The sequence below is a fragment of the Peromyscus californicus genome, unplaced genomic scaffold, assembly GCF_007827085.1.
Source record: "Peromyscus californicus insignis strain IS unplaced genomic scaffold, ASM782708v3 Scaffold_22__1_contigs__length_63687245, whole genome shotgun sequence".
In the NCBI taxonomy this organism is placed as follows: domain Eukaryota; kingdom Metazoa; phylum Chordata; class Mammalia; order Rodentia; family Cricetidae; genus Peromyscus; species Peromyscus californicus.
The window spans coordinates 30,621,765-30,636,313 of NW_026294525.1; the positions used below are offsets into that span (position 1 = coordinate 30,621,765).

The following is a 14,549-nucleotide window of genomic DNA, read 5'->3' on the forward strand; positions in this document are numbered from 1 at the left end:
TGTCATTGGATTTCCCATTCTCTTTCACTGCTCTGTGTGTGTATGCTTCGATCATCACTGCAGGGCGTTGCCTATTGTCCTCAGCAAGTCTTAAGATCAGACAATGCCATTCTTCAAACTTAGTTCTTTTTTTTTTTTTTTTTTAAAATGTGTATTCCCATTCCTTTACTTTTTCTTATAATTTTAGAATCATCTTGGTAATTTTTCCAGGATATTTGATGGGAGTTTGGATGGGGAAGATGCTGAATGCTGGCTTAGCTGGCTTTTAAAGCTTTAAAGTCTGGGTAGCAAATATAATTCTAACAAGAGGACAGCAGGTTAAAGGGGGAAAAAAGCCGCAATGGACTTTAACTATTCACTGATCAGGCAAAGATATTAAACTTCCTACCACTGATCCTTCAAATCCTAGGAATGTAGGAATGCTGACTGGCTAGAGTTACTGATGACTCACAACGTAAAGGAGTTATACAGTCCCACCCCCAATTACACTCCAGAGAGATAATACTGCAGCTGCTCTTTGTTGTCAGGTTCGCAAGGAATAAAGAATGGGTCTGGCAAAAGATCCCTTCACCCACATTGATATTCTTTCACACATAATCATTTGAGGTTAAAATCTCCTGTCTGTCTCACATCTCAAAAGGGGATTTCTGAAATGCCTAGAAGCCTCGTCTTACTCGTTGAACTAAAACGCATTCATCATGAGCGTGACGGGCTGGCAGTTCTCAGGCACGTCTCTGCGATGTTCATTTTCTTCCCCGTTATGAGATAGCACAGGACATTTCAAAGTATTTCACCTGGGTGAAGGTCTGTACCTGGTTGGCTAGTCAGCCCTGGGAGAGATTCCTGCAGCTGGTAAGTTGAGGTGGACGATGATGTGCCGTCAGCTGCGTTGTTTGACGTCATGTATGCCCCATAGGTGGATGCTGGGTAATACTGAGCATATTGGTTTTGGCCAAAGGCTGTGTAGGATGGGTAATCCTGAAACAAATAAATGAGGTATGTAGGTATAGAAGAGCAATTACCGTCTAGTATAGTCCAAGCAAGAAAGTAAACATTGACATGGTGGTAACCAAATGATTCATGTTCAGCTCCATTTGCTTTCCAGTCCAGGGCTTGGACTTGAGGCTAATGAGTGGAGCCAATCTTCTGGGCATCTCACAAACGCAGCAGTAATTAATTTACCTATTAGGTTTGCAAACCAGGTCTAAGATGTGAATGTGAATCTGACTGAAGTTGGCTTATGCTTCATTTCACCCTCTATAATTACTAATATGGGGTTTTATGTCACTAGTATTATGCACTGAAAAGGGAGAGGAAATGTATGTAGCCCATTTATATTCATTCAGTCCACTTTGACACATTGCCTAACCCCATCGGGAAGAGGGAATTGTGAGTACTCCTGGCTTCTACACAGACTTCAATATGTATTCTTTAAAAGTGTTATTCATCTTCTACGCATTGCTTTTTTATTTGGTCTTGGCAGGCATTTTAAAGTAAATAAACAGATTTCTAGCCACCACAAGCAACCTGCTACCTGAGGCTTAACTTACAGTCTTCAGTGAGGTTTTCAAAATATTTAGTTTTTCTTCTTTGTTGCACATAAAAATGAAAGCATTGAACCAACTCCCCGACCTGTTTTCCATTAAAAAAAGAACCTTAAAATGATGAAAAATGATCCTCCAATGGCCTTTTACATATTAAGATGATGAGTAAAGACTTGTGATAAATGGTATTTAATATATCTAGCATGGTTTAGCCAAAAATGTTATCAGTGATGACAAATCCTTGGTCAGGATGATGATCTCCTGTTGTGATAAGCTCTGAAGGGAACAAAGATCCATATTTGATGTCATTTCCAAAAAAGAAAAAATCTCTGTATAAGTAAACACGTGTATTACCAGGAAGCATTAAGTAATATGGCAGAAAACTGAAATTCTACTAGCCTGTTCATCTCAGGATCTGCTGTTCCCCCATCCCATGCTGGGAGCCAAGTAGAAATCTTCAGTATTTGAACAAAGAAGTTTTTTTTTTTTTTTAAATCAACACTTCTTTCTCAGAGTGAAACAGTAATGACAAACAAGAAATGTTGGCTTTGGGTCATGGCATTGTTCTAAGGGCTTACACAGACTTACTTACCACTCAGAACCTTGTCTATGGTATCATGATTGCCACTTTATATCAGAAACTACTAAGGCACAGAACTTGAAGTGACTTTCAAAATGGTCACACAGCTCGTGAGTTTCTAGGCTGAAATTATAGCCAGGAAGGCAACTGGAGCATCTGCATGCCATAGCTTCCAGCCTGCCACTGACATCACCAGGAAAGGTGGTACACACCGGGAAATCTGGCAGTGGCTTACAGAGAAGGTGATGTCTTTTTTTCGTTCGGGTATCCCTCCAAGATTCCTCCCTTCTCTTACTTTTGCTCTTACCGCCTTTATCCAAGCGTTCTTCATTTCCTGTTGCAGCCATTGTACTTATTTTCTAATTTGTCTCATCTCCATTTCTACTTCCTTCAGAGTGATTGCCCCAAAGCACAAATTACATGATATCCTCCTATTCAAAAGCATTAATAGCCTCCAAATGGTCCTAGACTCCAATCAGAACTCTTACTGAAGCTTGCAAGACCCGATGTGACCAGTGGTACTCCCCCATGATGAAGCTTACAGGACCTTATGTGGCTGGATCTAGTCTACCATTTTCTGTGGTGTTTCTCTCCACTCTCCTCATGGATAACTTGGGCTCCATGCTTCTTCTATTTCAATGGCACATTGATCCTTGGTTCCTTGTCTCCTGGTGACTTCTTGTCCTTGGTCGTTACCTCATTCTGATCAGTCCTGACCTAACCACAGCCTCCATAGGAAAATCTTGAACACTACGCTCCTATGCAGTGTTGGATTTCTATGAGCACTTTAGCAGGGTCTTTTGGCTCTGTTCATTTGCTGTCTACTTCGCTCTGGAGACTGAAAGTTCTATAAGACGGAATGAAGTCTATCCCATCACACCCCTGTCCCCAGGTCCCTAAGTGTACAGACCTTCCCATGCTTATCAAATCCTCAGTGTTTTTAAAATAATAAAATGCTATTCAAACTTTGATCCAAAATACAGTTACAGTCTGCACAGATGCACTGTAAAACCTCCAACAGAATTGGATCTGTTTGTGATTGAAACTTTGTAAAGTTTTCCTTTCCTTTATGCATTGTTTTTGTATCTTCCCAGGTACAGTAGAGTAGTGTTTTCCTTTATGATGCTTTTTGTCAAGCGTGTATATCAGTGGTTTTAGCCATCTAGTCTACCTTCTGTCTGTGTTGAATCTTGTCTGTTTCTTCAGCAGGACTATCCACATTGAGAGAACAGGAAACAAAGATTTAACTATTTTTGAACTAAAGTGTGTAGTCAAAAACATGATGTATATCAAATGCTCAGTAAATGTATGCTGTGTCAAACAAGTAAATTTTAGCTAGCAGAAGTCATCAGTTTTTTTCCCTGAAAGTATATAAAGCTACAAGGTACTTTTAAACTAATGACAAATTATACTGTTTATTTATATCTATCTAATATTTTAATACATAGTGTTTCAACAAAATTTCTTTTGAGCCTTTTGTTACACTACTAAAACTACAAGAAGGCAGGAATAGAATTCTTTTTATTAAATCTAAAGAGAAAGCATTTGTGAAGTAACTTATATTTTAAAATGTATAAAAACAAAGTAGTTGTATTACAGTAAAATAGCATATTGTGTGTCTAGAAATGTCTTTTCAGTCTCAGTCATTCTGAACATGGTTTGGAATTAAGACACAAGGGCACAATTCCAAAGTGTCAACATAGTCATGATTCATTTGTGCTCAAGGATGCTCTTGGAGGAACATTGACTCTCATCCCACCTGTAATTCTATCATCCTTGATTTTAAAGCTCATGAAAACATTAACAAAACATGATGAGGAGAAGAGTTAAGGGTGACTAGAGGCAGGCTCAGACCAAAGAGAAAAGTAAAGATGTCAGGAAGGCAGGGAAAGCAAAAACATTTATTAAATGAAATATAGATTGAATTAATGAAAAATTAAAAGCCAACAGTTTGTCTGCAGGCTTTTTCTTTAGTTACTGCTGTTATGTTTTAGGATCCTGTTTTAGAATGTATGCCATAATCTTATGATTGAGTCTAGTTCAATTTGTTAAGTAATGTTACATTAAGTAAGCAATTTCTAGCAAGGGAAATAACTGTCTATTATAGCTTAAGATAAAAACATATCTCATGATAACATGACAGATAATTAAAATAACTATAGTTCAGGTGTTTAATGAGCAGTGCTTCAACATTAAACAAAACTAAGTCAATGAGAATAAAAAATACCCGATAATTCTAAATAGGCATTTTTCTACTCTGCTGAATTGTTATCTTAGTTTTAAATAAAGATCCCAATTTTTAGATCATGTGTACTTACAAGGCAACCTAAAATAACTATTAAAGTTCAAAATATACATATATGACATTCTTAAAGAATTAATACAATTGTATTTAAAGAATCTCTTCCCTTAGGCCCCCCTAGGGAAGGGCTCCCTAACTGTGCATCTAATACCAAGTGGTCAACCCTGAAATAAAACACATACAAGTAACATTAGATACACTGAGCAGATTGTATTTATATATGTAGGACTCTATATCAAAAATTATGGAAAAAGAGACCATGAATTTGAGAGAAAGAAGAAAGAGGGGCTTATGGGAGGGGCTAGAGGTAAAAAGGAAAGTAATTATATTTTAATTTCAAAAACTGATATAAATTTAAAATTTTTTAAAGAATAAATGAAAAAAAAAGACCCTTTCCAAGAACCCTAGAAAGGTAGAAACAGAATTCTTCAATATCTGCATAAAATAAATAAAGGAATTATAAACATTATAAATAATAAATAATTACAAATTATAAATAAAGGAAACTTTCTAAAATCTCCAACAGAAATTTCAAAAAGTGTAAATACAAAAAAAACTATAGTACCTGTTGTGAGCCACTGAAATTTGTTGAATTGGAAACGGAATTATTCGCATAAATAGTAGATGATGGTGTAAAACTGGAGCCTAGAGGGAAAGATAAAATGCATTTGAACAGTTTCCATATCCATTCAGCTCGTAAAAGGGAATGAAGTTCAGTCACTTGTAGCAGTGTGGATGGAGCCAGAGGATACGGTGTTAAGTGGAGTAAGCCAAGCACAGAAAGACACAGGACACGTAAATCTTCATCGTGTAGAACCAAGTAAGCTGCTCTCAGAGAAGCTGAGAGGACAGTCATGGGTAGCACAGTCTGGGTGAAGAGGGTGCAGGGTAGAGATGCTAATCAGTGGCTGCCGACTAACTCAAGAAGTGCCGATGTTCGATGGCACAGTGGCTGAGAATAACACAGGTTGCAAGAATGGATTCTGAATGTCTTTATAACAAATCAGTTATATAAGTTTGAGGACACACACACACACACACACACACACACACACACACACACACTTATTCTGACTTCTACAATACATACTATATTAAAATGTGTGTCAAAATAAACCCCCCTACTCAAGAAATAGGTACAATTTCTAAGTGTAAATTAGAAAATAATCTATTTAACCATTTCTTGTGAAATTATTAAAAAAAAAATGTCACTTTGTAGAATTTAGTGAGAGAGACATTACTCGAGTTTTATTGTGAAGTTCCTGAAATTTGAAATTGAGAGATCTGAATGAGGATGTATTCTACCCCCCCCACCCCCACCCCGACAGCTGGCAAAGGTTTCTGAGGGAACCTGAGGAACTGCCTCTCCAGCCCTACACTCTGAATCACTTCAGAATTTTCACTTAGAAAGACATCAGGTTTCTGACTGCCCAGCCTGGTAGATCTCAGGTGACCTTTATTTCCTGCCCAAGCGTAGCCTGAAGTGTTTGTGTTGAGTCCTGTCTCTCCACTTGGATCCAAACATTTTCATCAGGCTTCTACCAGCTAACTCTTTTCTTCGGAAATTGAGTGAGCCGTGGTGAGACCGACAATGTCTTTATGATTACTGTTCCTAAAACTGAAATCACAGAGTCACATTTAAGGAATCTATTTTTTTTTTCAGGAACATGTTTTATGCCGGGCTACTTACCTGGCATCTGGTAAGAGTAAGGTGTCTGGCCTGGCTGTGGGGTAGAAAACCCAGGGCTGTAACTGAGGCAGCCACTCTGTAATGGAGACTGAGTTTGGGAAAGCCCACTTTCTGTCTTGATGGCTGGCAACATCACACCAAGGTCTGTTTAGAAAACACACAGGCAAAGTACTCGGTTAGTGAGAGAATCTTCTTCTGAGCTGGAATTTCAGCTAGTATGTAAAGCTACCTACTAGTCAACAGAGATGATCTGATTGCTACCAAAGGAGGAGACAGAAGACATTACCTACCATAAGCAGGCAGGCTGTAGGGCTGTCCTGTCTGTGAGTAGGCTGTGTAGACGGCCGGCTGCTGTATCCCCGAATACTGAGTCTGGCCTGCATAGGCGGACATTGTTTGAGCTGCTGGTGTAGAAAGAATGTGTGGATAGGGCCTAAATATCAGAAAAATAGCATTACTGTGGCAACAAAGACTGCATATTAAATCAGACAGCTTCGATTCAGTGAAATCCTATAACACCCAGGAAGTACATCTCCCTCCTTATCCCCAACTTGTCAGAAATGAATACAAGTTGAAAGGAAGTGAATAAAAATAAAAAAAAGGAGCCCAGGCTTTGATGCAAGCCAGCCTGATGACCTGAGAAAACTAATTTAAAGGCTTGAAGACTAGATCACATCTCTAAAATGAGCAATTCAGTTTAGATGGCATATTTAGAGCGTCGTCTGGATCTTCGTTTCCTACTCCCATCTACACTAGTACTCCATTTTGTACACCTTTGGGGAATAATGGTCATAAGCCAGCTGATGAATGTACTCATAGCATATTCGCACTTGCCACAAGTGTTGCTATTAATTGTAGATGTCTTTTTTAAGAACCCTTCCAAGAATTCACTACTCAAAGTTGGAAATTTGAAAAAAAGGACGTGTCTTCCCATAAAGAAATGGCATGTCATTCCCTTTGTCAGGTTCATTTTATACAATGTTCCCAACTGGAATCCAGTCCTTGGCCTATACTTAAGGCACCCTGGATGTGGAGTAAGATAACAATATATTTTCATGTGCATGCATAGGAAAACTCAAATTTGGGCATATCTGGTAAACAAGTGAACTCAGATATTAACCCATTCATCCCAACCAACACAGTTCAACTTGATATCTTGAACTCTTTGTCCTGTCCTCAAAATGGATGACTATATCAGTTGTAAAAACAACATAACACTCTCAAAAGTGTGTTTATTGTAACTGGGAATCCAAGACAATATTCAGTGATTGACTGGATTGTGAAATATTAATGTTTGGGTAAAATATGATTTCTATATATTTTTCTTATATAGCTAATCACTGTTTTTTAATTTTCCTTAAAAATGTGTATAAACTTATTTCAAAACCCAAATTCAGTGCACATCTGTAAATGCTCAAATATATTTCAAGTTATATATAGTATTCTTTTAATTAGGACCAAACAAGGATAGTTACTTATTGTTAGGATAGCATACAAAATCATTACATGTTACACATTTGAAGCAAAAACCTTGTAGAGCAGAAAACCTCATATTTTTCAACAAACTTGTGCATGAAATGCTTCAAATTTTAAAATAATAATGGTATTCAAGTGTCCTGGTCTGAAGAATTTTGAGGCTTTATTTGTCTACATGTTTCTTGTTTGCCCCAGAACATGAAAACAGAGATGAAAGGAATTATCCAGATAAATGGGATATTTCTATTTCCAATTTATGTGAGATAAACTTTCATGTCTAATCTAGCTTTTTATCTGTCCTGCTTCAATAGTTATATGCATATATGCTTCCAATTTAAAGTTGCCATATTATGCAAATATAAGTTAACACATGTAATTTCAGCAATATCTCTAGCCAAACTGAACGTGCAGGAAACTTACTTGGAAGGATACAGCTGTGGGGAATACTGATGTGTTGATCTGGGACTGTAGCCGCTACTCGTTATTACTATAAGACACAAAACACAGTGCACAAAGCGACGCTTCATGAACACATCTTCACTAGAGAGTACATTAACCTACTTAAGGAAACTGCAGATTAAATATGCGATTCTTAAAGTTCATTCACTTTCTCAAATTTATTGCATAAAGAAGCAGTTGATTAGACACCATCTTCATTTTAAAGTGTTTCAAGTTTTGTTACAAGAGCATGGAGTGCCTAGTCTTCCCACAAACACTCTGTTAGTCTTCCATTTTCTCAGGTCAGTGCGTGCTCCTCTTTCTATACCAATAGCTTATTGGCCAATGCCTTTGGTTACACAGTAAACTTTCATGGTACAAAAGTCAATATTTTAAACGTACAAACTTCACATTTTAACTCCAAGTACGATCTTGACATACTGACTCCATATATTCTAATTAAAATAGACATTAAGAAGTTTGAAGCTCAAACTGTCATTCCCCAGTTGTAAAATGCTACTGTTTCCAATTTCCTTCCATCCTATCAACCAGACAGGGGCTTAAAAATGTGCAGTCAGAAATGTTATAGTAATGAGAATGTGCATAGAGAGCATGGGTGATAACCCATTGTATTTTAGGCAGTGTAAAAATGTTGTGCCAATTATATATTTCAAGCCTGTTTTGAATCATCGATGATAGTATTTGTTGCAGAGGACCTTAAGAGGGAAAGTCAGGTTGTTTTAATATTTCATTCAAACATGCACCCAACAGTGGAGTGGACCCAAAAGTTTGGAAGTATTTCTCCCCTTTTGCCGTCTGCCTTGACTATGACAGATGTACTGTGCATATATGGGTTCTAATATGTGGAGCCAGTTCCCTCAGAGCCAGTCCGTACTGGGCGAGCACACAGAGTGTCTTTATTAGGCCATCTGCTGTTCATTCACATTTCAAAAAGATTAAAGTAGTACACAACCCAGTGCTGGCATGAGTTTAGTCTAATCAATCATAGTTAAAACTTCAAAGTAGTACACCCTTTCCGAGTTGTTCATACAAAATGCTGGAGCTACACTTTTAGAATGGCAAGAAGTGACAAATAGACCTATGTTGCTGACTGGCTCATGCAATACGATATATTCCTATGTCCAGCTGCTATCAAGGGCCCTTGTGAGCTCCACAGACATGAATGCAATGTGCTTTAGATGTTGTTTAGTCGGTAAGTGTCGAGTACGGAAATCAAATTCTGATGTTCATAGCAATAGTGTAGTAAGGATGTGTTCCCAATGCTATGAATCAGTTTTGGAAGTCCTCAAATGTGACTATAAAGGTGTTAAGTTCTAAACATTTTAGGAACTGAATTTAAGTGAATTTCCTATAGGTAGTTGGAAATAAAACATCACTTTTCACTTAATTTCTCCAAACCTAACAAGAATTTTTTAAAACTTGCAGACTAATGAGAACAGACTCTTGTACTATATTCCATGGACACCCAATGTACATTATTCAAAATTCAACATTATTGAATATTATAACAGAAAGTGGTTCAAGAAAGGCTTAATTCCAGGTGTCTTTTTCTGCTTTTTGATGGGATTCTGTGTCAGCACAATCAAAACTCAAGCTGTCCAGACTGAGATAGGCTAGCCTCAAGATTGAAAAATGGAAGGGATTTCAAATAAGACAAAATAACAAGAAATATTAACATATAACCTCTTTTATTAAATTAGACAAAGCAGAATTCTATATTTCAGAAAAGACTCATATACATGAACAACGTTCTGAACATATAGAATGCATTTTCTCTTCAATGAAAGAATCTCGACTTTGTGAGAATAAAGTACCCCAACACAACAAAAGACTTGATTGACCTTTGAAAATTTATATTAAAGTCTATATAAAATAAGTGGAAGACAAAAACCTTTGGCTCAGAAAACTAAGATGATTATGAAAGGAATAAAACTTATTTACTAAAACTTATCATTTTTATTCAAATTGATAAAATTTATAGAAAACAGTAAGCAACAACACAATTGAGTAGAATGAGCTGTGATTATGTTGATCACTGTAGAAGCTCTCTTTCCAGAAAGATCTGCAGATTGCTTTGTGAAAATCTGGAATCCTTTGTGTCATGCTTCATTGCTATGTAGTGACTCATACATATACAGTCCTCAAAGCACTGGACTCATTATGCTTTATCATTTCTTCAAACAGAAGGAAGCAGAACCTTTGGGATGTCTTGAGAATTGATTTTAGAACTTATAATGCCTATTACCAGTTTCTCAGAAGATGTGGTCAAAAAATGTTAAGGCTTTTACTCTGCTATCATGAATATATTAATTTAGAGCCTTTCAGGAAGAAGAAAAGCAGTGGGGATATTTAGGCTGGTAGGGGATGTTTCGCAGTACCACAGATGGGGTGCTAATGACATGTGAACTAGATGCAGAATGCCGTTAAGTATCTCACAGTGCAGCCTGCAGCTCCCTCAGAATCTCCAGTTGTTGTGGAGAAGGCCCACTCTGGACCACTACTGTCCAGTAAAGTGTTTATAGTGTTAGGTGTGTTCTGTGTCTCAGTTTTCACTCAGGTAGCCATCAACTATGAACAGGAATTACATAATTGGAATGTGGCTAGTTTAACCAGAAACAACTTTTCTTTATTTCACTAAATTTTAGTTATTGAAATTAAATAATCATACACTGGAAGTGGCTACTTTACTTAGACCATGGAGCCCTCAAAATTTCTTATTAGAAAACTAGGAAAGTGTCTTTAGGTATGGTATGAGTGCATAGCAAATAGGATCATTGCTTAGACTTATTCTTTCCCTGTCCTCATATTTCCCACCACAATACCATAATTAGTGGCCAATTATCAGCACATGGTTCTAGATTCATTTATGCTTGATTATGTGGTCAAACCACTCTGGATGTCTCTGTGGACTTTAATATTCTTATTTGTAAAGTGAATTTTAGAGTTCTGAAATTACATTTGGAGCTAACAATCTGTAGATTTGCCACTCATCTTTCAATGAACTTGTCTATTCTTGAAGCCCAATAGCAATTACTTAATAATCTCATACCCTTTCCCCCAGATCATTCATATACACATATTTTGTAGAAAATCGATAGTAGTTATAATTAGGAAGCACTACAGAGTAGTGATGCAATGTATTGGTGTCTATTTATCTCCTGTGAGGCAGGTGAGTTGCTGAAAAGACTTCAGAATAGCACGAATGAGTCTTTATGCCAAGTTAGTACACTAGTATTTATTTCATCTGGAGTACTAATATTTATGTGCACTTATGACAACTGTTCCAATTAGTGTGAACTTATAAAACTGGATCATCTGTCTCCATAAAAATGAAATATATTCCATAACACTACATTAGACTTAGAGACATACCTCAACTCTTTCTACATAAAGCACACCCACATAAAACCCATGCACATGGGAACATGAATAAACATAAAATATATTAAAGCAGAATTACAGAACCGAGATTTAACTACCATAACACGTTTCTGGGTTTCATGTTTATCTTTGTGATATATTCATTCCTTCTTGGGTTTCCAAAATTTTATTCATTAGATAATAAGCCATACAAAATAGTAATATAAAAAAGTCTTTAAGTCAATTCAATTTGTACCCTTTGTGACCAGCTGGGAGTTATCAGGTATTTATATTTAAAAAGGATTGATGTTTAAAGACATACTATTGTTCTCTTTGAAGCACAGGACTTCTCTCCCAGGCTGGGTTCTAATGTAACCAGCATGTGTTCTCCAGAAACCCATTAACCTTTAATACTTGTCACTCAGCTGCCTACACAGGAGGACTTTCTTAAACCCAGAGAGGAAACAAGGCTATTTAGAAGGAATCAAATGGATAGTTTTACATCTAGAAGGTTGGGCAGAAGGCAGTTTTTAATGTAATTTAAACGGGCAAGTTGAAGGAACAAAGTTAGCTATTATGGACCTAATTATGAAATTGATCAAGCAGCATATAAAATAATGAAGAGAGTTAGCTCTGCTAATGAGAAAGTCATGAGATTGCTCCAGTGCAGGCTGAAGATCTGGCAAAAAGGGATTCCAAACACCCTTTGTAAAAACACGTAATTTTAAGACAATTAACTCTTCAGGAAAGTGGGTTTCTGGCTGACTTTCTAAAGGCAAAGGCTCTTACAGCTTTGACCCTGCGCTGTTCTCAAGGAGGAGGATGTTTAAGGACCCCAGTGTGGACACAGCGACCCAAGCTAAAGGCTTTACCTGACCCAGTCAAAGTGTCAAGCGCTCCATCTCCAGTCGTGGGTGCAGTTTCATTGCTGTTCAAGGGCTCTGTTTTGACTGCAAGAAGAGACACTACGCGGAAGAATAAGTACATGTGAGTTTTACTTCTAAATTCGTAGCAAAGACCCTTACTGCCAGTGATACATCTATATATCTATATATTTTTTCTAACTATCACGGGCATGCAAGAGAAAACTTGAGAAGTGGATGAGGAAAATTTTGCTAACTTAGTTTCTAAATGGGCATGCATTTATAGAGGATTTATTCTAAAATCCTCTGGCTAGGCTGGTTCTGAGAGTCTGGCTTTTAAAGGCAGGGAGCCTTCAAAAGTAAAACAGCAGCACTTGTATTTGCATTTTTTTGAAAAAAAAAAAGCTCTCTTTAGCACACTTTCACACAGTCAGTGGACAGAAGAGCAACCATCAGGGTCCTCATCACATTTAATTCAAGTTGTAACAAAGATATTCACAACTTTAGCTTTTATTCTTCCCAAGAAAAATGTTTAAAGAAAATTTTGAGTCCAACAGAGGCACACACAAATACATGAAACACCGAGCCTATTCCCATGGTGGGTGAAAACAAGGCATTCAATAAATATTCTGATTAAACAAACAAACAGAACAAAACACCAAAAGAACATCTCTTAAAACGCTGAATTTTTTTATATTAAACAGCATAACATTTTTGAGGTTATTGAGATAAGCACCGAATGAGAGATGATGTCTATAGCATTACAAGTATCTTCATAAAACGCTTGCCGATGTACTTTTGGCAACATCCTCCCTTGGCATTGAAGCAGGCTGGCACACACTGTCATCATTATCACATGCAATGGAGGTGGCCGTGACAAAGCCTCTGTTCATTTGGTCACACCATATTTTCCCTTTGTTGGCAAAACCTTACTACATGTATATAGCATGGCAGTCGGGGAATAAACTAAGTTGTTCTCTACTCAACACCTCATGTGTATTTTGGTCATAAGTGGTCTGGTACAGTTAAGTAACTTAGAAGCAAGCAGAACACTAGAGCAGAATGTTGAATACTAGCCAACCATGAGTCAGGATGCTAGAAAAGACTAGTCGGCTCATGGAGCAACCAACCAACCAAGCAAGTCAGCAATGTGACCCTGTTAGAGAAGCCACTGACTGATAGGCAGCATGCAGCGACATTACACACTGTTGTAGCAGAGTGAGCTGAACCCTCACTGAGGTCTAGGTTCAGTGTCTACAAATGAATAATAATGTGAATTGATAGAAGATTCAGGGAACTGTAAAGGTTGAGGGCAGGAAGCACAACACACACACACACACACACACAAATTACTTATTTTAGGGGAAGGAATATTTAGGGTTAGTTTCTTTTTCAATAGTAACAATAATCTGTCTAGTCTAGTTATTTGTATAATAATAAATAATGAATCTGTAGCTACTAGATTCAGTAATTTTCATTCACAATATAACCAATATACCTGATCTACGCTTACCACTGCAAAAACTACTCACTATTATAAAATTATTTATTATGCATTCAGAGTTGTTTTAGAACTTGTATGTTCAGCAAAGCTTGACTGAAACCCTGGTGGCTCTGTATACTCAACATATATGGTCTGTGTACCATAATAGGCTGTGTGAAATTGCCATAACCAGACAGTGGCTCACAGTATGATAAAAATGTGATTTCCTTTTAGAATAATTAAAAATACTTCACTATAATGAAAATCTGTAAAATACTTGGATAGACTACTAAGCTATGCTATGCATGTTTTTCTTGTGGACTATTTTAAAGCACAGTGAGAAGTACCTTGGTGGAAAGTAGATGCAATAGCACATACTCAAAATGTGCCTAACACATTCTAGGCACTGTAGATGGACGGGAGTAAATCATGTAAATGATGAACTCATTTACTCCCACAGCAGTTAGTGAACACTATCACCATCTCCATTTTCAAATAATAGACTGAGACACAAAACAATAAATAAGTTGCCCTGACACCACTGCTAGTAAGCACTTGAGTTTGTCAACAGCTGGTGAACTTGCAGGATCTACTCTTAATATTGTACTGCCTTCAAGCAACATCAGTTAATGCAAACTCCCTTACATCTGCACGAAGATAATCCAGGAAATGATCTAGATGGATGTGAAAGCTACTCTGTATGATTCAAGGTCTACATTTTACTTCTGACACCAATGATGAAAAGCATAGTCCACAGCCTTCTTTTAACGTTAAGATGGGAGACAGTTTCTT

The 14,549-nt window shown here is 37.2% G+C and overlaps 1 protein-coding gene across 4 annotated transcripts in view; it reads right to left on the minus strand.

The window, feature by feature from the left end:
* The window catches only part of Eya4 (EYA transcriptional coactivator and phosphatase 4), a 251,289-nt gene that overhangs the window by 47,191 nt on the left and 189,549 nt on the right, over positions 1-14,549 (minus strand). For 2 of the 4 annotated variants that reach the window (XM_052751175.1, XM_052751174.1), the window contains exons 5-10: positions 12,284-12,376; positions 8,013-8,079; positions 6,407-6,549; positions 6,117-6,260; positions 4,992-5,071; positions 813-978 (exon numbers count right to left, since the gene is read on the minus strand). In XM_052751175.1, coding sequence (XP_052607135.1) covers positions 813-978; positions 4,992-5,071; positions 6,117-6,260; positions 6,407-6,549; positions 8,013-8,079; positions 12,284-12,376 — 693 coding nt within the window. The remainder of the gene's footprint in view (positions 1-812; positions 979-4,991; positions 5,072-6,116; positions 6,261-6,406; positions 6,550-8,012; positions 8,080-12,283; positions 12,377-14,549) is intronic. The other 2 variants (XM_052751178.1, XM_052751176.1) reach the window with 1 other exon arrangement.